At 41.1% G+C, this 24,350-nt stretch overlaps 1 protein-coding gene across 1 annotated transcript; it reads right to left on the reverse strand.

Annotated features, from left to right (window-relative positions):
- Window positions 1–2,239: 2,239 nt before the first annotated feature.
- On the reverse strand, window positions 2,240–22,372 carry LOC115149259 (rod cGMP-specific 3',5'-cyclic phosphodiesterase subunit beta-like). The gene is made up of 22 exons (XM_029691947.1): window positions 21,709–22,372; window positions 20,469–20,621; window positions 19,227–19,316; window positions 18,920–19,060; window positions 17,964–18,038; window positions 17,787–17,851; window positions 17,605–17,671; window positions 17,444–17,491; window positions 17,181–17,330; window positions 11,106–11,249; window positions 10,935–11,000; window positions 10,632–10,778; window positions 10,305–10,412; window positions 9,813–9,922; window positions 9,531–9,618; window positions 9,303–9,403; window positions 5,378–5,485; window positions 5,188–5,251; window positions 4,983–5,057; window positions 4,827–4,910; window positions 4,502–4,625; window positions 2,240–4,382 (listed from the first exon to the last, which is right to left on the reverse strand). Exons 1-22 carry the CDS (start codon window positions 22,177–22,179, stop codon window positions 4,357–4,359), a joined length of 2,505 nt encoding a protein of 834 aa, XP_029547807.1. The 5' UTR covers window positions 22,180–22,372; the 3' UTR covers window positions 2,240–4,356.
- Window positions 22,373–24,350: the final 1,978 nt, after the last annotated feature.

A 24,350-nucleotide genomic window follows, 5' to 3' on the forward strand; every position in this document is an offset into this window, starting at 1 on the left:
GGGTGTTGAGCATTCGTAAATTCATATTATTTTGCGCTCGGTCACGCTCAGATGAGAGTGCTCTGAAATCGGAGTAGATAACCAGAGCAAATTTACGAACGCGCCCTTTAATGAAATATTCTGCCAAAAGACGATTGAAAGTCAACCAGTTTAGATAGAGGTCAATACTTTTAAGCTGGGTAAATCAACTAATTCATTTTCCTTTATTTCAGACGGCAAGGTGGTCATTCTTGCTCATTGGCATGTTCTATGGAAAACAGAGATATGGTAAGTAAAATTACATTTTTATTTTATTTAGCATACGCTCTTATCCAGAGTGACTTACAAAAGCAATTAGGGTTAAGCGCCTTGCTCAAGGGCACATCAACAGATTTTTCACCTAGTCGGCTCGGGGATTCAATCCAGTGACCTTTTGGTCACTGGCCCAACGCTCTTAACCGCTAGGCTACCTGCCTCCCTACAAGATATAAGATTGTGTTAATGTCACCCGAGGGTATTTTGAATGATCATAATTGCAATGTTACTGAATGTCATCTCTGCGTTTCCGTTAGACTATCTGAAGCCAAGAGCTGAGGAAGAGAGGCGTGTTGAGGAAGCAGAGAAGAAGATACGAGAGGAACAGGAAAGAATAGCCAAAGCACTTGCGGAAGGTAAATAGTAAACCCATCAGAATGTTAGGGGAGATGAATAGCTGATGGTATCATACAGGTCTTATCATGCTGGGATAACTGTTGATCTCAGGCAGCTGTATAGGCATAGCAGATTTTTCGACCAACCTTTTCTTTGCGATTACTTTCTTTGTCCTTGATTAGGCGAGTTATAAACTTGTGTGTACAGTTACAGGTGGTACTCCAAAAAACAGAATATTCAGAACGATGCACTGTCATCTACCTTTACACTTGGCCACGTAACATAGAAATCAGTAGTTCCTGCAAAGATGTTAGAAAATGCGAGATGTGCAGTAGCTTCGATGATGAGGAACCTCTTCACGCAGTGCAAAAAGTAGATTTCATGTTTTTCTAAATATTCTCTGTTTTTTGGAGTACCACCTGCAACTGGACACAGAAGTTTATAAGGCAACGGTGCCTCTCCTAATCGAGAACGAAGAAAGGGTCGCCAAGAAAAGGCTATTTGAAAAATCTCCTGCTATGCCTATACAGCTGCTGAGATCAACGGTTATCTCAGCATGATAAGAACTCTATGATACCATCAGCTAGAGGATGCCGTGAAGATGTAACTGAAGAAATGTTTGATTTGAGCATGGAGTGTGAAGCATGTTTTTTATTTTCTCCCCCACAGCCTCTGAAGACACCATCCTGAAATGAACTTATGGATCTACTCTGTCATGTTAGAAGAAGAATAAATGAATGATAAACTTAATTGAATGTATTACAGAATTCTTCTCTGGTATATCTGTTTAGATAGTAATGTGCTTAGTTATTAGTATAATACTAACAACATCCAGTACTCTCAAAACACATCCAAAATGTGTTTTGACATCCAAATTCAACCAGATGTCGAACTTCTTTTACCCAGATGTTTCACAAATTTACTCTGAAGCATTTTGTATAATTTGAATCTCAAATCGGAGTACATTTGTCTATACCCTTGTGTATTCTACGTTCTAAATGGAGAGGAATAAATAGTAAAGCTAACTGTCTGGTTCCCAGGTGTATACTGTATGTCTGGGACTGTTGCCCTGCACTTCAATAGTAAAGCTAACTGTCTGGTTCCCAGGTGTATACTGTATGTCTGGGACTGTTGCCCTGCACTTCAATGATAGGACAAAGGACTAGGTTGTAATCCAGGCCCAGTTTAGCATAAATCCCAGGTTTCAGGTCATAGGCCAATCTAAGAAAGTGCTGAGTCAACACTACTGCCACCCACTCTTCTGCCTAGGTTCAACCATGGAGATGGATTGAGGACTAGTGCCGAAATGCAGACGCCTTTTGGGACAGATAAACCCATACACTTAGACATCGCATAATTTAACACAGAATAGTCATCTACCTGGCCAATTTGTGATTACTTTCATGAATATTTGACATGCACATACTTTTTCTATAATCTGAAAGCATTTTGTTGTAACTTGTTGCATTTCTGTCTGTATGCTGCTGGGCCAGGGGTAACTTAGATACTTTGACCCAACCTCTGACCATATGCATACAAACAATAGGATATTTTACAAATTAGGTTTCCTGTTATATAAAACTGACAAGATACCATTAGACAAAATGCATCCTTTAAAAATGAATTGGCTTTATTTTGGTAATTGTAGATAGCACATACAGAGCTTCAGAATTCTGGTCATATTTACATGCAAATATTTGTAACAGCAAAGTGGGGAATAAAATGTTAGTTGCAGTTTTTAATGGTATGATATTGGAAAGATTAAGCAAAAATAATTGCTGCTTCTAATAAATGGGTACTTGATATTTAGTTTAATGTCGACAGAGCATAACAGTAATGTTGCACTGACGTTCATAGAGGAAATCTATGTATTACCTATTAATCATCTGAAAAAATATACTATAATTTAAATATATTTACAGCAGGAGACTATTTACAAATGATTACATCTATCAAAGCATAGATACCCCATAGAAAGTGAGGCTGCTATAAGAACATGATTATTCTTTGTTCATAACGAGTACTAGGAGATTCTATGGATCCACTGAGTCGGCTCATATCAGAATCAAGGCCACTGGCTTCAGTAACTCTACCGAGGGATGGGACTTTGACCATTATCCTCAGTGGACCATTTGGAAATCCATCCATATTGTTATATTGATCATACACACACATCATTTGAGACATATTGTATCTTGTTTTTACCTTAAGTATGTCTCATTCAAATATTCTAAAATAAACAGTGAACAGTTACATATTGAGAATGATTGTTTTTTTTTCAAAATGAAGCATTTCTAGTTCAGTGTTGATAGCCAGGGACTGGAACAGACCTTCCTGAAAATGTCAACTCCTTTCTCTCCTTTCTCAGTACAATACATTGTAAATGTACACACACAGAGAATCTCGACTGTCTTGACTTCAGTCTTTCTATAACATTTACCTTGCTGTACTTAAACAGCACGGGACAAAACGGTAACAATTAGTTGACAGCAAAACTATCACATAGCAACCCACAACAAGGGATAACGTTACCCTGTAATGGAGTGAAATCATAAAACACATAAATACCGTGGGTGCTTTTTTTTGTCCCGTTTCACACATGTACAAGTGTGTATTAATACTCATGTGAATTGGAAATGTGTTTTTTGCATATCCCAACCCCCTCAGAGAATGGGGTCATGGCCAGAGTTTGCCATTATCAATGGTGACCCTGGAGCAATTAGGGTTAAGTGCCTTGCTCAAGGGCACACAGATTTTTTTTACCTTGTCGGCTCAGGAGTTCGAACTAGCAACCTTTCGGTTACTGGCCCAACGATCTAACTGCTAGTCTAGCTACCGCCATGGCGTATGTGGACGCTAACCTTACTACTGCATAATCTACTTTTGATTACCATTAGGGTAAACACATTCTCTCATGTAAATGATGACTGACTGGAAGGTATGAAGAACAACGTAAGTCACGGTAATTACACTGTTGATGTAATATTGGATTCTTGATGAATCCACCAAGGTTTTGTATAATAACTGCCCTTGAATAAGGCAGTTAACCCACTGTTCCTAGGCCGTCACTGACTTGCCTGGTTAAATAAAGGTAAAAGGAATGTAAAAAAAATACAGAATACTGTTAAATGATTTATTATTTAACAGTATTCTGTATGAAAAAGGTCGAATGAGAAGCAATGCATAATAATGTAATATTCATAGGACATTCCACATATGTTTAGAAACACATTTTTCAGAATTTAGTGATTTCTTGTTCCTTAAATTGGTTGATAAAGACCTTCAGGAACTTAGTGTACATAAGTTTAAAAAGTTCAAAGTGGTACAAAAAAAATTAAAAAAATCCACTAAGACGCATACTCTCCACGTGTCTACTTGCTATCAGAACGTGCAGGATTCCTCCGAAGGTCGTGGAACATATTGACAGGGGTAACTTCTAAAATGTGGATTTGCCAATGCAACTAATGACAACTACCCTTCAACTGAAGGAAGAAACTTGACTGTTGTGTCCATAATGTGCCAACATGGGTCTGTAACCAGCAGGTCCAACTGCTTTTCTGCATGACTGCTAAATAGTCCCTCTGGCTCTTCTCCAAGGCTCTGATATGCTGTGAGTGCAGGCTGTCTTTCCACAGCTGCTCTGAGGTGAGGCTGGCACTGCCCCGGCCGGCAGCAAGACTGTGTGGCTGTGATGTATCCTGGAGTGATCTACCTCCAAAACGGGCTCTAGCACACTGAGCACGTCTTGGACCCTGTACATTACAAGAATAGAAAATAAAGTACGTGCTAAGGATCATCTGTGTTACTTTTACTGCAGACAAAATGCTATCTAAACTACAGAGCAATAATGCAATATATCCTCCACTCTGACCTGACTGGGCTTCCAGGATGGCCTGCTTGGCCTCGTACTCTTCCTGCTTGGCCTTCCACTCCTTCCTGTTGTTCAGGAGGCCATCATACATCGGCTGGATGGCCGGATGGAAGCGGGAGAATTCCTGATGGAAACATAAACTAGCGAGCTCTATTTCTGACAGTCAAGCCAGCTAACTAAATAATGTTTCTCTGAATGACAGTTGTGCATTTAGTAATTCTATACATCCAATAGAAGGTATGATTCATGGTTTACTTTGTGCTTAGCAATAGATGTGAAGCTGAGAGATGTAGCTAGTCTGAAAAAGTGGTAGTACATACTGTACCTTGTAGATGAATGTGCAGACAAAGTCAATGAAACCACACTGCAGCTTGGGCAGTTGGCCAGCGCAGTTTCTGTCCATCATGGTCTGGAGGAAAGGAGGGAGAAAAACATGATTAAACGCACAACACACACACACATACACAACAGATATACTTACAATGGGTTGTTTTTCAAGAACTTCCCTTTCCAAGTCACCCTGCTCCCAGAACTCAGCTGCTTCAGACAGCGCCACCTGGATGAAGCCAGACAGTCCCAAGTATTTCACTATGTTGGACAGATTTATTGATTTACAGAAACACAAAAGCTTCTGCTAAAATGTCTTCAAGGTATATAATTGGGCTATAATCTGAGGATCTCCTCACCTTGCTTTGCACCTCCCATGGTTTAGTGATGGCTGACAGGTCACATGCTGTCATCATCATGGCCCTTTGAGGGGAATTATTGAAGGTTCAGAGCAAAGTAGAAGTGCAAAGATAAGATCCAATGTGCATTTTATAATCCTACATATCCCACTATTACTACAATCCTCCCCCTACCATGAACTGCACTCACAAGACAATCTCTTTCCTGGTCGTCTCCAGTGACATCCAGTCCACCCACTTCTTCTCATCTTCGTAGGTCTTTGATAGGTCAACAATCTTCTGGAACATTGTTCGCTTCCTGGTGACATTGGAAAAAGTCCAAACAGAGATTTATACATTCTGTTAAACTTATAAACTGTGCATTGTGAAATCTTGTTTTCCGCAACTTTACAGGGCTAAGTAGGCATGAATGTTGCAACTAAAGCTGTGAAAAACAAACATTTGGATTAACAGTGCTTCAATATGCAGAGAAAGTCCATATTGACAACAATACATTCTTCCTAAGATTTCTATAGGGCATAGAAAACGTATTGCAGTTAATGCAAAAAAAGTGTATGTAATTAACATTCCTGCACGGACTCTCAAGCAAACACACTGGACACTACCAACAAACTCACACTAACACGCCAACACACACATACAGTACACACATTTACATGTACAGTTGAAGTCAGAAGTTTATACACCTTAGCCAAATACATTTAAACTCAGTTTAGACAATTCCTGACATTTAATCAGAGTAAAAATTCCTTGTCTTAGGTCAGTTAGGATCACCACTTTATTTTCAGAATGTGAAATGTCAGAATAGTAGAGAGAATTATTTACTTTATTTCTTTCATCACATTCCCAGTGGGTCAGAGGTTTACATACACTCAATTAATATTTGGTAACATTGCCTTTAAATTGTTTAACTTGTGTCAAATGTTTTAGGTGGCCTTCCACAAGCTTCCCACAATAAGTTTGGTGAATTTTGACCCATTCCTCCTGGTGTAACTAAGTCTGGTTTGTAGGCCTCCTTGCTCGCACATGCTTTTTCAGCTCTGCCCACACATTTTCTATAGGATTGAGGTCAGGGCTTTGTGATGGCCACTCCAATACCTTGACTTTGTTGACCTTAAGCCATTTTACCACAGCTTTGGAAGTATGCTTGGGGTCATTGTCCATTTGGAAGACCCATTTGCAACCAAGCTTTAACTTCCTGACTGATGTCTTGAGATGTTTCTTCAATATATCCACATAATTTTCCTACCTCATGATGCCATCTATTTTGTGAAGTGCACCAGTCCCTCCTGTGCAGCAAAGCACCCCCACAACATGATGCTGCCACCCCCCTGCTTCACGGTTTGGATGGTGTTCTTCGGCTTGCGAGCCTCCCCATTTTTCCTCCAAACATAACGATGGTCATTATGGCCAAACAGTCCTATTTTTGTTTCATCAGACCAGAGGACATTTCTCCAAAAAGTACGATCTTTGTCCCCATGTGCAGTTGCAAACCGTAGTCTGGCTTTTTTATGGTGGTTTTAGAGCAGTGGCTTCTTCCTTGCTGAGCGGCCTTTCAGATTATGTCGATATAGGACTCGTTTTACTGTGGATATAGATACTTTTGTACCGGTTTCCTCCAGCATCTTCACAAGGTCCTTTGCTGCTGTTCTGGGATTGATTTACAATTTTCGCACCAAAGTACGTTCATCTCTAGGAGACAGAACGCGTCTCATTCCTGAGCGGTATGACGGCTATGACGACTGCTCCCAAGGATGAACCAGACTTGTTTATTTATTTATTTTGATTTCCCATGATGTCAAGCAAAGAGGCACTGAGTTTGAAGGTAGGCCTTGAAATACATCCACAGGTACACCTCCAATTGACTCAAATGATGTAATTTAGCCAATCAGAAGCTTCTAAAGCCATGACATCATTTTCTGGAATTTTCCAAGCTGTTTAAAGGCACAGTCAACTTAGTGTATGTAAACTTCTGACCCACTGGAATTGTGACACAGTGAATTATAAGTGAAATAATCTGTCTTTAAACAATTGCTGGAAAAATTACTTGTGTCATGCACAAAGTAGATGTCCTAACTGACTTGCCAAAACTATAGTTTGTTTAACAAGACATTTGTGGAGTGCTTGAAAAACGAGTTTTAATGACTCCAACCTAAGTGTATGTAAACTTCTGACTTAAAATGTACGTCCACACACACATAACACACGCACACATGCATACTGACTACACACACACACTTTCACACTATCACATGCGCTGCTGCTACGATCTGTGATCTATCCTGTTGCCTAGTCACTTTACCCCTTTTTTAAATTGTTTTTATTTAACGTTTATTTAACCCATACGTGTGTGTACATAGCTACTTCAATTACCTTGAACCCTGCACACTGTCTCGGTACTCCTTGTATACTGTATAGCCACACAATTTTTACTCGTTATTGTTATTCACTGTGTATTTGTTCCTCGTGTCACTGTTTCTATTATTACACTGAACAGCTGAAGGAAGAATGTGTTGGTCCCATGTTTCATATTCAACCTAATATTAGGTAGGTGTACCACTGTTTGTTATACTCAGTGTATTATTCATATCCAGATAGATTTGGGTGAATTTGCCGGACTAAAAATATATACTGAACAAAAATATAAACACAACATGTAAAGTGTTGGTCCCATGTTTCATAAGTTGAAATAAAAGATCACAGACATTTGCCATAAGCATAAAAAGCTTATTTCTCTAAAAATGCTTTAACAAATTTGTTTACCTCCCTGTTAGTGAGCATTTCTCCTTTGCCTAGATAATCCATCCACCTGACAGGTGTGGCGTATCAAGAAGCTGATTAAAGAACATGTGTGCACCTTGTTCTGGGGACAATTAAAGGCCACTATAAAATGCGCAGTTTTGTCACACAACACAATGCAAAATATGTCTCAAGTTTTGAAGGAGCGTGCAGTTGGCATGCCTACTACAGGAATGTCCACCCGAGCTGTTGCCAGAAAATTGACTGTTCATTTCTCTACCATAAGTCGCCTCCAATGTCGTTTTAGAGAATTTGGCAGTATGTCTAGCTGGCCTCACAACCGCAGACCATGTGTAACCACGCCAACTCAGGACCTCCACATCTGGCTTCTTCACCTGCGGGATTGTCTGAGACCAGCCACCCGGACAGCTGATGAAACTATGGGTTTGCACAACCAAAGAATTTCTGCACAAACTGTCAGAAACCATCTCAGGGAAGCTCATCTGCATGCTCATTGTCTTCACCAGGGTCTTGACCTGACTGCAGTTAGGCGTCGGCAAATGCTCACCTTCGATGGCCACTGGCACACTGGAGAAATGTGCTCTTAACAGATTAATCCCGGGTTTCAACTACCAGGCCGATGGCAGCCTGTATGGTGTCGTGTGGGCGAGCGGTTTGCTGATGTCAAGGTTCTGAACAGAGTGCACCATGGTGGCGGTGGAGTTATGGTATGGGCAGGCATAAGCTACGGACAACAAACACAATTGCATTTTATCGTGTCATTCATCCACCGCCATCACCTCATGTTTCAGCATGATAATGCACAGCCCCATATCGCAAGGATTTGTACCCCATTCCTGGAAGCTGAAAATGTCCCAGTTCTTCCATGGCCTGCATACTGACCAGACATGTCACCCATTGAGCATGTTTGGGATGCTCTTTAATGACGTGTACTACAGTGTGTTCCAGTTCCCGCCAATATCCAGCAACTTCGCACAGCCATTGAAGAGGATTGGGACAACGTTCCACAAGCCACAATCAGCAGCCTGATCATTTCTATGCGAAGGACATGTGTTACGCTGCATGAGGAAAATGGTGGTCTGATCCACGCCCCTACCTTTTTTTAAGGTATCTGTGATCAACAGATGCATATCTGTATTCCCAGTCATGTGAAATCCATAGATTAGGGCTAATTTCCTTATATGAATTGTAACTCAGTAAAATCTTTGAAATTGTTTCATGTTAAGTTTATATTTTTGTTAAGTGTGTTTTTATCTTTACCTCTGCATTGTTGGAAAAAGAGCCGTAAGTAAGCATTTCACTAGTCGACACCTGTTGTTTATGAAGCATGTGACAAATAAAATGCTATTACTCACTTGAAATAGAGTTGCAAGTCTGTTGCAATGATGGCAATGTCCAGGAGGTGGATGGCATGCTCATTCTGTCTTCTGTTGAGGTTCTGGTAGATATTCAAGGACTGGTGGGAGGGAGGAGGAGTTAGACGAAAGCGTCATGTGATCAACATGGAAGCAAAGAGTACCAATTAATAAATAATTGACATTAAAGGTGCTACTGCAGTAGTTGAGATACAAAGCCTTACGTACCTCGTCTGCCAGAAGGAACTTGCTAAATTCTAGATGATGCCTCTCCAGGACAGACGAGCCGTGAAGCTTGGCTAGCGGGTTACCAGATCTGTCGATGAGGAGGGACCAGACCACTCACTGTACAGGGAGCTCATCATAAGCCATTCATCACACAAAGCTAATCCAAGTGCTTCTCTACATTTACAGTTGCGATGAGAGAGATAGTAAAAGAAGAGACCTAGAAATATATGAAGGGCTGGTTGTACCAACTCTCAGAGAGCAGAGATTCCCAGGAGTACTCACTTCACCTGGTAGAGGTTGTTTGTCCCCCTGTGGTCGATATCATGGAGAAAAGCAGAGGTGATCATGGCCATCACCTCCAGATCTGTGTAGTACCTTTTCAGGTTCCCTGTCTAACACAACAAAACACAGCAGTTTTACATTAAGAATTAGAGATGTCTTTTAATTATGTCTTTCAGTTAAGTTTTTGGGCAAATACAGATTGTTGTCACAGAGAATATTCCTGTGCAGCCGAAAATGCCAATTGTAGTATATTTGAGGTTTAAAAAGGCTTCTAAAGTTAGTAATAACCACTTTATCAGACTTGATTTATCCTAACAAAAAGCATATCAACCCCATGAAAAAAATCCATTAATTATTATTCACATTTCATGTTGCTGCAGGATTATTTTGCTAATGTGAGAAACTAGTCAAATTAGGATATCTGTAAGAAAATATGCCTTTTATTTTCTGTGAGACAAAATAAAGTACATTACTACTATTAAGAACTCCTACCGTCAACAGTGTGAACATAGTCTGCCCAACATTGAAACCGTGGCGCCAGTTGTGATAGGTGATTTTCCTGTAGCCTTTGCTGATAGAGAACAGGAAGCGCACCAGAACCTGTTGAAATAAATAAAGATGCCTGATGGTTTTCATGGGATTTGGAAGTAGAGCATTACAACATAAACAGATATTATGGGAGAGCAATAAATTAACTAATGACAAACAGCATACATACATGTTCATATATACAGTATATTCAGAGTAGTTGCTCAAATTGACACTTCCCCAGTGTTGAAAGATGTTGCAGTAGAGATCATGATTGTACAGTAACGTTACCTCCTGTGGAACCTGGAACTTCTTGACCACTCCAACCTCATAGTACATCTGGATCCCACACATCACCAGCTCCAGCTCTGTGCAGTCAAAGTCAGAGAACCCGAACTCGTAGATCTCAAACTTCTTGGGGCCAGGTAGTTCTTTTTTCTGTGTTATAATGCATGATTATTATGGCATTATTAACAGCAAACTCAACATACGGCCATATGAATGTAGAGGTTTCAAATGCAGGCCTACTGTTCCAGTTAATCTGGAACCAGATGATGACCAAACTGTTATTCTATAAATATAATGTGGTAATACCAGAATCTGCAGAAACTCATCCTCTTCACAGTCACAGGGCTCTCTGTCGAAATACTGCCTGGTTTTCTAACATACATGAAACAACAATGAGTGTCAAACATTAAAACAATACTTCTCGTATAAAGGGGGTTAGATCTTTGGTGTGTATAATATCTTTGAGCAAGTCTTCACCAGGATTTTCTGTATTTCGTCATCACGGCACTTGACATGGTAGAGAACCATGTCCTGGGCTATGTCTTTCCGGTTCTCCATCATTTTCATCCTGTCATTAGTGTCTGTGTTGAGGTGGGACCAGCCCAGGAAGTTAGTCATAGCCTGGGGAGACAGACAGAAACAATGTCATTCAGAGTAGGTTTATTCAGTAGCCAACATGGTGAAACTTGGTGAAGACTTGAAAGTCCTGATGAAGACAAGTGGGGAAAGTGGGCAACAACACCTCTGCCACACTGGTCCTCAATATGGGGGCCCCACAGGGGTGCATGCTCAGCACCCTCCTGTACTCCATGTTCACCCATGACTCCCTCCAAGTCAACAAAACAAAGGAGCTGATCGTGGACTACAGGAGACAGCAGAGAGAGCACACCCCCATCCACATCGACGGGGCCGTAGTGCGGAGGGTCAAAAGCTTCAAGTTCCTCAGCGTGCACAATACTGACAACTTGAAAGGGTCCCTTCACACAGACAACAAGGTGAAGACGGTGCAACAGCGCCTCTTTATCCTCAGGAGGCTGACAAAATTTGGCTTGGCCCCTAAGACCCTTAAAGAATTGCACTTCCCACAACCGCAGGGCTCTCCAGAGGGTGCTGCGATCAGCCCAACACATCACTGCTTACCCTGCAGGATATCTACAGCCCCCGGTGTCACAGGAACGCTAAGAATATCATCAAGGACCTCAGCCACCCGAGCCACGGCTTGTTCACCCCGCTACCATCTAGAAGGCAGAGACAGTACAGGTGCAACAAAGCTGAGACTGAGAAACAGCTTCTATCTCCAGGCCATGCAAATAATACAAATAAAATTGAAATTATTGGAATTCACTCTGCCCTGAACTTTAGTCACTGTTCTAGCCGGCTACCACCCAGTACTCTACCTTTCACCTTTGAGACTGCTGTCCAATTTACACTGAGAACTGGTCAATTTATTGATGTTTACATACTGTTTTACCCATTTTACCCATATATACATACACGCTACCGTTCAAAAGTTTTGGGTCACTTAGAAATGTCCTTGTTTTTGAAAGAAAATTTAAAAAAATTAACTTTAAAATAACATCAAATTGATCAGAAATACAGTGTAGACATTGTTAATGTTCTAAATGTCTATGTTCTAAATGTTAATGTTCTAAATTGTAGCTGGAAACAGCTGATTTTTAATGGAATATCTACATAGGCGTGCAGAGGCCCATTATCAGCAACCATCACACCTGTGTTCCAATGGCACGTTTTGTTAGCTAATCCAATTTTATAATTTTAAAAGTCTAATTGATCATTAGAAAACCATTTTGCAATTATGTTAGCACAGCTGAAAACTGTTGTTCTGATTAAAGAAGCAATAAAACTGTCCTTCTTTAGACTGGTTTAGTATCTGGAGCATTAGCATTTGTGGGTTCGATTACAGGCTGAAAATGGCCAGAAACAAAGGCTTTTCTTCTAACTCGTCAGTCTATTCTTGTTCTGAGAAATGAAGGTTATTCCATACAAGAAATTGCCAAGAAACTGAAGATCTCGTACAACGCTTTTCGCTACTCCCTTCACAGAACAGCGCAAACTGTCTCTAACCAGAATAGAAAGAGGAGTGGGAGGCCTCCGTGCACAACTGAGCAAGAGGATAAGTACATTAGTGTCTAGTTTGAGAAACAGATGCCTCACAAGTCCTCAACTGGCAGCTTCATTAAATAGTACCCGCAAAACACCAGTCTCAACGTCAACAGTGAAGAGGCGACTAAAGATTCTGGCCTTCTAGGCAGAGTTCCTCTGTCCAGTGTCTGTGTTCTTTTGCCCATCTTAATCTTTTCTTTTTATTGGCCAGTCTGAGATATGGCTTTTTCTTTGGAACTCTGCCTAGAAGGCCAGCATCCCGGAGTCGCCTCTGCACTGTTGACGTTGAGGCCGGTGTTTCATCAAGGATCTCTCTGTACTTGCTCCGTTCATCTTTCCCTCGATCCTGACTAGTCTCCCAGTCCCTGCTGCTGAAAAAATCCTGGTGCCTGGTTTCCTCCAGACGTGGTGCTTGGCATTCAGACCAAATAGTTCAATCTTGGTTTCATCAGTCCGGAGAATCTTGTTTCTCATGGTCTGAGAGTCTTTAGGTGCCTTTTGGCAAACTTCAAGCAGGCTGTCATGTGCCTTTTACTGAAGAGTGGCCACTCTACCATAAAGGCCTGATTGGTGGAGTGCTGCAGAGATGCTTGTCCTTTTGGAAGGTCCTCCCATCTCCACAAAGGAGTTCTAGAGGTCTGTCAGAGTGACCATTGGGTTCTTGGTCACCTCCCTGACCAAGGCCATTCTCTCCCGAATGCTCACTTTGGCGGCCAGCTCTAGGAAGAGTCTTGGTAGTTCCAAAGTTTTTCCATTTAAGATTGATGGAGCCCTGGTCTAAGGCACTGTATCGCAGTGCTAGCTGTGCCACTAGAGATTCTGGGTTCAATTCCAGGCTCTGTCACAGCCGGCCGCGACCGGGAGACCCATGGGGTGGCGCACAATTGGTCCAGTGTTGTCCGGGTTACAGGAGGGTTTGGCAGGCAGGGATGTCCTTGTCCCATCACTCACTAGTGACTCCTGTGGCAGGCTGGGCGCAGTGCACGCTGACATTTTAGAAAAAGCTGTTGCGCAGCAACTCACTGCCTTCCCGAAGACAAACAATGTATACAAAACGCTTCAGTCTAGTTTTAGACACCATCATAGCACTGAGACTGCACTTGTGAAGGTGGTAAATTATCTTTTAATGGTGTCAGACTGAGGCTCTGCATCTGTCCTCGTGCTCCTAGACCTTAGTGCTACTTTGATACCATCGATCACCACATTCTTTTGGAAAGATTGGAAACCCAAATTGGTCTACACGGACAAGTTCTGACCTGGTTTAGAACTTATCTGTCAGAAAGATAACAGTTTGTCTCTGTGGATGGTTTGTCCTCTGACAAATCAACTGTAAATTTCGGTGTTCCTCAAGGTTCCGTTTTAGGACCACTATTGTTTCCACTATATATTTTACCTCTTGGTGATGTCATTCGGAAACATAATGTTAACTTTCACTGCTATGCGGATGACACACAGCTGTACATTTTGATGAAACATGGTGAAGCCCCAAAATTGCCCTCCCTGGATGCCTGTGTTTCAGACATAAGGAAGTGGATGGCTGCAAATGTTCAACTTTTAAACTCAGACAAAACAGAGATGATTGTTCTAGGTCCCAAGAAACAAAGAGATCTTCTGTTAAATATGTAAATTAATCTTGATGGTTGTACAGTCATCTCAAATAAAACTGTGAAGAAGCTTGGTGTTACTCTGGACCCTGATCTCTCTTTTGACGAACATATCCAGACTGTTTCAAGGACAGCTTTTTTCCATCTACGTAACATTACAAAAATCAGAAACTTTCTCTCCAAAAATGATGCAGAAAAATGTATCCATGCTTTTGTCACTTCTAGGTTAGACTACTGCAATGCTCTACTTTCCGGCAACCCAGATAAAGCACTAAATAAACTTCAGTTAGTGCTAAACACAGATGCTAGAATCTTGACTAGAACCAAAAAATGTGATCATATTACTCCAGTGCTAGCCTCCCTACACTGGCGTCCTGTTAAGGCAAGGGCTGATTTCAAGGTTTTACTGCTAACCTACAAAGCATTACATGGGCTTGCTCCTACCTATCTTTCCGATTTGGTCCTGCCGTACATACCTACATGTACGCTATGATCACAAGACACAGGCCTCCTTACTGTCCATAGAATTTCTAAGCAAACATCTGGAGGCAGGGCTTTCTCCTATAGAGCTCAATTTTTATGAAATGGTCTGCCTATCCATGTGAGAGACGTAGACTCGGTCTCAACCTATTAAGTCTTTATTGTCTGGCCCAGGAGTGTGAAGGTGAACGAAAAGGCACTGGAGCAACGAACTGCCCTTGCTGTCTCTACCTGGCTGGTTCCCCTCTCTCCACTAGGATTCTCTGCCTCTAACCCTATTACAGGGGCCGAGTCACTGGCTTACTGGTGCTCTTCCATGCCGTCCCTAGGAGGGGTGTGTCACTTGAGTGGGTTGAGTCACTGACGTGATCTTCCTGTCCAGGTTGGCGCCCCCCGCTTGGGTTGTGCTGTGGCGGAGATCTTCGTGGGCTATACTCGGCCTTGTCTGAGGATGTTAAGTTGGTGGTTGAAAATATCCCTCTAGTGGTGTAGGGGCTGTGCTTTGGCAAAGTGGGTGGGGTTATATCCTACCTGTTTGGCCCTGTCCGGGGGTATTGTCGGGGGTATTGTCTCCCGACCCCTTCTGTCTCAGCCTTCAGTATGAATGTGTGAATTTAAGTGTGCTCTGTGTGAATTTGTGAATTTAAGTGTGCTCTCTCTAATTCTCTCTTTTTTAAAAAAAATTTCTCTCTTTCTTTCTCTCTTTCTTTCTTTCTTTCTTTCTTTCTTTCTCTCTCTTGGAGGACCTGAGCCCTAGGACCATGCCTCGGGACTACCTGGCCTGATGACTCCTTGCTCTCCCCAGTCCACCTGGCCGTTCTGCTGCTCCAGTTTCAACTGTTCTGCCTGCGGCTATGGAACCCTGACCTGTACTCTGAATGATCGGCTATGAAAAGCCAACTGACATTTACTCCTGAGGTTCTGACCTGTTGCACCATCGACAACTACTGTGATTATTATTATTTGACTCTGCTGGTCATCTATGAACATTTGAACATCTTGGCCACCTGGCACAGCCAGAAGAGGACTGGCCACCCCTCATAGCCTGGTTACTCTCTAGGTTTCTTCCTAGGTTCTGGCTTTTCTAGGGAGTTTTTCCTAGCCACCGTGCTTCTACACCTGCAATGCTTTCTGTTTGGGGTTTTAGGCTGGGTTTCTGTACAGCATTTTGTGACATCAGCTGATGTAAGAAGGGCTTTATAAATACATTTGATTGATTGATTGACACGGTTGCCAGGTGTACGGTGTTTCCTCTGACACATTGGTGCAGCTAGCTTCCGGGTTAAGCGGGCATTGTGTCAAGAAGCAATTCAGCTTGGTTGGGTTGTGTTTCGGAGGACACACGGCTCTCAACCTTCACCTCTCCCGAGTCCGTACGGGAGTTGCAGCGATGAGACAAGACTGTAACTACCAATTTGTTTCCACAAAATTGGGGAGAAAAAGGGCAAAAATAAAAAATAAACTAAATATAAAAGAATGATGGAGTCCACTGTGTTCTCGGGGACCTTCAATGCTGCAGAAATGTTTTGGTACCCTTCCCCAGATCTGTGCTTTGAGACAATCCTGTCTCTGAGCTCTACGGACACTTCCTTTCTACCTGGTTTGGTTTTTGCTCTGGCATGCACTTTCAACTGTGGGAACTTTATATAGACAGGTGCGTGCCTTTCCAAATCATGTCCAATCAATTGAATTTACCACAGGTGGACTCCAATCAAGTTGTAGAAACTTCTCAAGGATTTTCAATGGAAACAGGTTGCATCTGAGTATCAAAGCAAAGGGTCTGAATACCTATATAAATAAGGCATTTCTGTTTTTTATATAATATATTTGCAAACATTTCTTAAAACCGGTTTTCACTTTGTCTTTGTATTGTGTGTAGATTGCTGAGTATTTTTTTATTTCATCCATTTTACAATAACAAAATATTGAAAAAGTTAAGGGGTCTGAATACTTTCCGAAGTCACTATATATATATATATTCCGGTCTCTGACATTGCTCGTTCTAATATCTCTTCCTTAAAATATTTTTCTGGATTATGTGTGTATTGTTTTTTTATTGCTAGGTTTTACTGAACTGTTGGAGCTAGAAACACAAGCATTTCGCTGCACCTGCGATAACATCTGCAAATCTGTGTACGCTACCAACAAACTTTGATTAAACATTTTTTTAAACATTGGGAGACAGACAGTCACAATATCATTTTGAGTAAGTTCATTCAAGTCAATGTGGTCTACACAAAGCAGGAGCAGAAGAAGGCTTTCTCGAGTCACTTTACTTGACCACTTCTCTGTGAAGACAGAAGGAGTTGAGAAAACAGCTGAGTGCTGTAGTATAGTAAAGTACCTCCATTAGCTCCTCATCCTGCTGGTCGAATGGCTTCCCATCTTTCCTGTTGTAGAATGTAGCCACGCCCACAATCTCTTCCATCATGTTGACAATTGGCATGGACAGCACATTCTTTATGGTCCAACCACTGTCATCCAAGGGCTCTGACTGCATCATGGGAAGACACAAAGTAAATGCTCAACAGGAAATATACAAGTTGCTCAACTTTTTGCCAAAACTACATATAATGATACCTGATTTTATAATGAAGCAAAATGTACCTGAAACTTGAACATCTCCTCTGTTGTGGGATTCATGATGTTACATATCTAGATATTAATAATAAACAGTACAGCATCAACAACACATGCAAATCATGGCAATTTGAATTCTGAAAGCATTTCAAACGCTACTGGAATGCTAGTTAAAAGGGGGAACTTACAAGACCAGTTTCGGCCACATATGTGGGCAATCCGGTACACAACACCCAGTGTTCTAGAGTGGGAGTCCTGTTGACAGGAGACAGTCAGGCAGCACATTGATTATTCCTCTATGCAGTGTCATACAGGGTTGTAACTACTTCAACTATACACAAATGTTCAGAGAAAGGTGAGAGAAACATACGCGATAACTTTGATATCCTCTTTTCCATGCAAAATATAATCAATGACTTTGTAGAATATGACTTCCTAGAATCACAGATAACCCAAAAAAAATTCACAAATGAGAATTTGCAGAACAAAGGCAAAACGGTAAAGAGCTGTTCATGTGGGAATAAGTAGATAGATAATAAACACTTACTCTGCCATCAGGAGTAACAGGTCCAGCGTAGGGGGGCTGATCTCCCATCAACACTGGCCAGATGTCAAAGAACTCCTGTAGCAACAAAGCAATGACACAGACGGATTGTCACACACAGCATGTTAATAATATACTGTATAGTGCCATATGAGCTATGTCATGTAGGCTACAGTATTACCAGAGGACCCATAATAACTTCTTTATGATGACTAAATGGCTTGGTCATTCTTGAATTACTGTGGCATTTACGCCCCTCACCTTTGCAACCATGAAAAATCACTTCAACATGACAAATAGTTACATATCATACCTATTTTTGTTTATATTTGACTGATTATCAATGATAAAACATAATGCAAGTACTTTATACTGTAAAACTTTATGTTTGTGCATTAAAGTAAATGGACTGGTCCCAGTTGTGATGAGAGGAGTTGTAGTGACATGTTTTGGGATTTGGAGATATCTATCTAATATTTTCAATGCAAGAAAGTAATCAAAAGTAGTGCATGTATTGTATAGATCAATACAAATGAAGAAGGCTATTAAAATACCTTTATTTTTAAAAAAATTACAAATATAATATTACGTTTTATTTCATTGGTGTTACTGCCTTGAAAATCACTCATTGCATTGAGCATTCCCTCCAGTGGCAAACTGTTATCGGGGGAGGGGTCTATATTAAAGAACATTATTTGCTAATCACACCCTTTTAGTATGTCATAAACTTGAGGATTCCATTGAAAATTTGGTGTGTCTAAATCGAAATTGTAATTGGTGTTACTCAATTTAAATGCAGGGAAATTACATTGTGCGCAACATGATTAATTATATCACTTTAATAAATGATTTTTAAACAAAACACATTTTAGACAAATGAAGTCATTATTTCCAAAATGCCATGCCGAAATGTCACCGCAATTGAAGAATGACCCGGCTACATGCAGACAGAGCATCACCTTCTCCTTTGTCATATCCAGTAGGCCCACAGAGTACCTGTCACAGTTCAGGTACGCCCGCACTGTATACAAGGCTTTATGGAACTGTCTCTCAATGTCTGTCAGCTCCTCAAACACCTTGTTGGCGGACCACAACAGGACCTATACCCGACAGAAATTAACAACCACAAAGGATTAGTTAAAAACCAGTTGGTTGCTATAACCATAAATGTGTGAAAGCTAAATAAGAGCCTTTTTTTGTGTATTCACCATAATGTCATTTACAACTATTCCTTCCTCTGAATATCAGCACAGACAGCAGACTCACCTGTCCTTTTCGAGTCTCACAGTTGTACAGGTAGTTCAGCTGGTAAATCTTCAGGTTCAAAGAGGCTATTCTGAGATACTTCAGAAAAAGCTGGGAGACAGAAAATCAGAATTATTTTTAGAGTGAATTACATACATTGATGTGTAATTAAGGTGGTAGAGGGAAGGCAAGATGGATGAATGCATGTATTGTATGTGGAAACATCAAGTGTTAATGTGACCATCCTCTTCATAAAGGCAATACAGTTTGTATGTGTTCCTTGTTGGACACGTTTGTGTTCTACAACAGCATTCAGTGTTTATATGCTGCATATGCTTTCAGTGAACAAACTTTGGGATTGGGGAAGGCCTCTTGATTACCATTTTGTTTTTAGTCATTTAGCAGATGCTCTTATTCAGAGCAATTTACAGGAGCAATTAGGGTTAAGTGCCTTGTTCGGGAATTCAAATGAACAACCTTTCGTTTACTGGCCCAACACTCTTAACCACTAGGCTACCTGCCTTCCATTCCCAACTAATTCAGGCTCTAACGTCATGTAATTTAATTTTTTTAAATTGTTATTTCACCTTTATTTAACCAGGTAGGCCAGTTGAGAACAAGTTCTCATTTACAACTGCGACCTGGCCAAGATAAAGCAAAGCAGCGCGACACAAACAACAACACAGAATTACACATGGAATAAACAAACGTACATTCAGTGACACAATAGAAAAAATCTATATACAGTGTGTGCAAATGAGGTAAGATTAGGGAGGTAAGACAATAAATAGGCCGTAGTGGCGAAGTAATTACAATTTAGCAATTAAACACTGGAGTGTGCAGATACTGTGGTGCAAAGGAGCAAAAAAATAAATAAAATAAATAACAATATGAGGATGAGGTAGTTGGATGGGCTATTTACAGATGGGCTATGTACAGGTGTAGTGATCTGTGAGCTGCTCCGACAGCTGATGCTTAAAGTTAGTGAGGGAGATATGAGTCTCCAGCTTCAGTGATTTTTGCAATTCGTTCCAGTCATTGGCAGCAGAGAACTGGAAGGAAAGGCAGCCAAAGGAGGAATAGGCTTTGGGGGTGACCAGTGAGATATACCTGCTGGAGCGTGTGCTACGGGTGGGTGCTGCTATGGTGACCAGTAATGACCTCATCATAGTATTTCCATTGTGACTGTGTGGGATTTCCCTGCTGACACATGGAGATGTGTGGATCCTATTCTCAGAGACTCACTTAATCCTCAGTACTCACATCCTCATCCTCAGTGGTGAAGTGGGGTCCAGTGGTCTTGTTCAGGGCCATGATCACAGCCACCACATCCTCTCCGTTCATGATAGGCGAGGCTAATATGTTCCTGGTTTTGTACTCTGTCAGGTCATCAACAAATGAGCTGAAGTGACTGCACTGTATGGCAGAAAACCAAACAAATCACTGACATCAGAGATCACACATGGATGTGTTAAGATGGGTCTATAAGTCAATACATAGGCTTGGTGTTGAGCCTTTTTCAGTTTACATATCATTATAGACCAAAGATGAATACATGTTAACCTCTGGCAAATTCAAGATAAAAGACAATGTATAAAAGGGCCATTCTGTTAAGAAATACACTTCAATATCAAGAGTGAATGTAAATCTGGGCAATGTGAAATATAAATGTATACATTTATAAATAGCTTCATGCTGACCCCAGCGTAAACGCCCCAAGACAGGTGCCATAATCCCAGATACAGCAAGGGGTAATGGGATATATAATAACTGGATTATGTCTGTTGAGAGGATTTATATTGTCTCCAGATATACATTTAGATGCTCCCCACAGAACGTTATAGTTGCCATACTACTTTATGTGGCACCATGTTTTAACAAGAATAACATGTGAAAACTATGTGTATGTTAAAATAATCACGGATTAAATAACTATTCACTTTTTTGTCTGGCTGAACATGAACTTGATGCATCTATCTATTTTGTATTTGTTTGTTATTTGTGGCAGTAGGTACAGCTAAAATATATTATCATGTTGGAGTGTGTGACAAGGCCCTTGAAAAAGGTTATTGACACAATCACACTGAAGCCACTGGCTCCTAGACTCTGGGACACTGTCTGTCTGTACTCATCACTACCACAACATTTATGTCCTAACCTCTGGGACACTGTCTGTCTGTCTGTCTGTCTGTCTGTCTGTCTGTCTGTCTGTCTGTCTGTCTGTCTGTCTGTCTGTCTGTCTGTCTGTCTGTCTGTCTGTCTGTCTGTCTGTCTGTCTGTCTGTCTGTCTGTCTGTCTGTCTGTCCCCATCACTACCTTTGGCTCCTATTCTCTAGGACACTGTCTGTCTGTCCCAATCACTACCACTGGCTCCTATTCTCTAGGACACTGTCTGTCTGTCCCCATCACTACCACTGGCTCCTATTCTCTAGGACACTGTCTGTCTGTCCTAATCACTACCACAGCGTACGTTTATGTTTCATTTCCACAATCTGACTCTTACCTCATTGGTATCTTTCAAATTTATGTGTTTCTTGGTCTGGGCCACATTTCCCACCACCCCAAGGTCCAGGGGGAAGACTATCTCATGGTCAGGGTGAACCACACAGTCGTCCAACTCAGACTCTGTGGTGATGTTGAAAAGACGCGTGGCTAGCTCCGCGATGCCGTTCCTCTCCCGGTACATGAACAGGCTGCAGCGGTCAGCTTGGATCAGGGCGACGATCCTCTTCAGGATCTTGAACACCACTTTCTCCATGTTCACATTCTCCTGCATTTCTTTGATCAGGTCGAAAAGGATCTGGCCTTCCTCTATCTGGCTCAGCTCCTGTAACATCCCAAAATCTACCTTGGACTCCGGGATCCCCGCCATCACAGAGAGGGCCCCTGGTGTGAGCTTCTTGTTGAAGTAGCCCTGGGCGAAAGCCGGGTTTCCATCCAGGAACTTCTCAACATCTTCCTTTGTTGCACTCATCTTGGGTAAGGGATGTACTGGTTCTACCCCAGTCCCAGTATTCAAACCAACGGTCTCTAAAAATACGACAAAACCAATTATCTATTGATTACTGGCAAATAAAAAAGTGGACACATTCACACCATGTTATCCCAAAACACCCTGAATAAAGAGGGCCGGCAGGTTAGGCACATTAGTTAGGTCCTGCTGTGAACAGAGGATACACCTGCAATGACAGGGGAGGGAGGGCTGAGTCCAATCCCACTGTCATCAGCAAGCTTTTCTCTTAATAGTGTTGAAGGTGAACCAGGATCTGCTCATGCAAAACTGATCAGGTGATCACTATGAAGGAGGCCATCCCAGTCCAGTCCTATCATTGAGATGTATGGGGGTCTATGAGATAATAAGACAAGCCTGATGATAAAATGGCAATAATCTTTCCACCCCGGCTATATTAAGGTTCCTTAACCATCTTATACAAAAGGTCAGCTGGATAATCTCCACATGAATAGATTCATACTATCACATCTGCTACCTGTGAGTGAGACGAAGCTGGCGAGGGAGGTGTGTCATAGTCATATGTTTCGTTCATATGAACCTGCGCGTGTCTGTCCTCGTTTATGAGGGTATATGCTTACGGGCATTTGCTTATGAGTGTGTATAAAATAATTCAGTCTGTAATCTTTGATATTCAGTATTATGTTGGATATAGCTACTATTATTTTATAAGAAATATAAAATTGATTCAACAGTTCTTTAATCACAATATTAACCTCTGAAACTAATGGGGTCAGTCAGTACATATGCATGCAGCAATGGGAACTGACAGACCTGACAGCAGAGGAACTGTTGATCCGAAGGCATTATATTCATCTAAGATACTCTCTACACATGGAGATGAGGGATTTAACAAATGTTCACATCCAATTATACTAGCTGTAATATTAATCCAACCATTGTAGGCCTCTACATTACCTGTTCGTCACCAATGAACTGTTGCCCCTTTGTGGTGTGTTACGTCCATGGTGCATGGGCCACATTTTAACCTAGAGATACAGTGTTACAACACAAGATGGCAGCCGGCTCATACTAAGGACCAAGCTAATTGTGCTTGTACTGTTAATCATTGCTTCTGAGGCTGACCATGCCATTGAGATTCAAGCCATCAAAATAATTGTATTCAAGAGATTTTGTTTAACCAGTACATATTAGAACCATTGCTTGTTTGTCATACTCCTTCTGTTATTTTCTATTGGCACTAGAATTCTTCAATGTCAGTTCAATTAATTTGATATGCCAGATATAGTCAGCAAATGTATGCTCCCTCTCAGCCTCTTTCCCAAAGGTTGAATGAATAAAAAGCAACAACACACCTAGACTTACTTTCCACTGGTCTAAATGATTACAGTAACCTGTACAGAAAAAGCTGTGGGTTGTCTAACGCAGTACAATATCGTATGCTATTGTCAATAGACATCCATGTGCCAGCAATCTTCCCTGAGGTCTAAGATCAAGTGTGTGATTACAAGCATAAATATAGTACAGGCATCATCTTGGAGTTTGCAAGCACAGTACGTGGCTTTTCAAAGAACTACAGAACAGCTAAAGAACTACAGACTACAGAACAACTAAAGAACTACATAACAACTACAGAACTACAGACCAACTAAAGAACTACAGAACAACTAAATAACTACAGAACAACTAAATAACTACAGAACAACTAACGAACTACATAAGAACTAAAGAACTACAGAACAACTAAATAACTACAGAACAACTAAAGAACTACAGAACAACTAAAGAACTACAGAACAACTAAATAACTACAGAACAGCTAAAGAACTACAGACTACAGAACAACTAAAGAACTACAGAACAACTAAAGAACTACAGAACAACTAAAGAACTAAAGAACTACAGAACAACTAAAGAACTACAGAACAACTAACGAACTACATAAGAACTAAAGAACTACAGAACAACTAAATAACTACAGAACAACTAAAGAACTACAGAACAACTAAAGAACTACAGAACAACTAAAGAACTAAAGAACTACAGAACAACTAAAGAACTACAGAACAACTAACGAACTACATAAGAACTAAAGAACTACAGAACAACTAAATAACTACAGAACAACTAAAGAACTACAGAACAACTAAATAACTACAGAACAACTAACGAAC

This window comes from Salmo trutta, chromosome 15, assembly GCF_901001165.1.
Source record: "Salmo trutta chromosome 15, fSalTru1.1, whole genome shotgun sequence".
NCBI classification, from domain to species: domain Eukaryota; kingdom Metazoa; phylum Chordata; class Actinopteri; order Salmoniformes; family Salmonidae; genus Salmo; species Salmo trutta.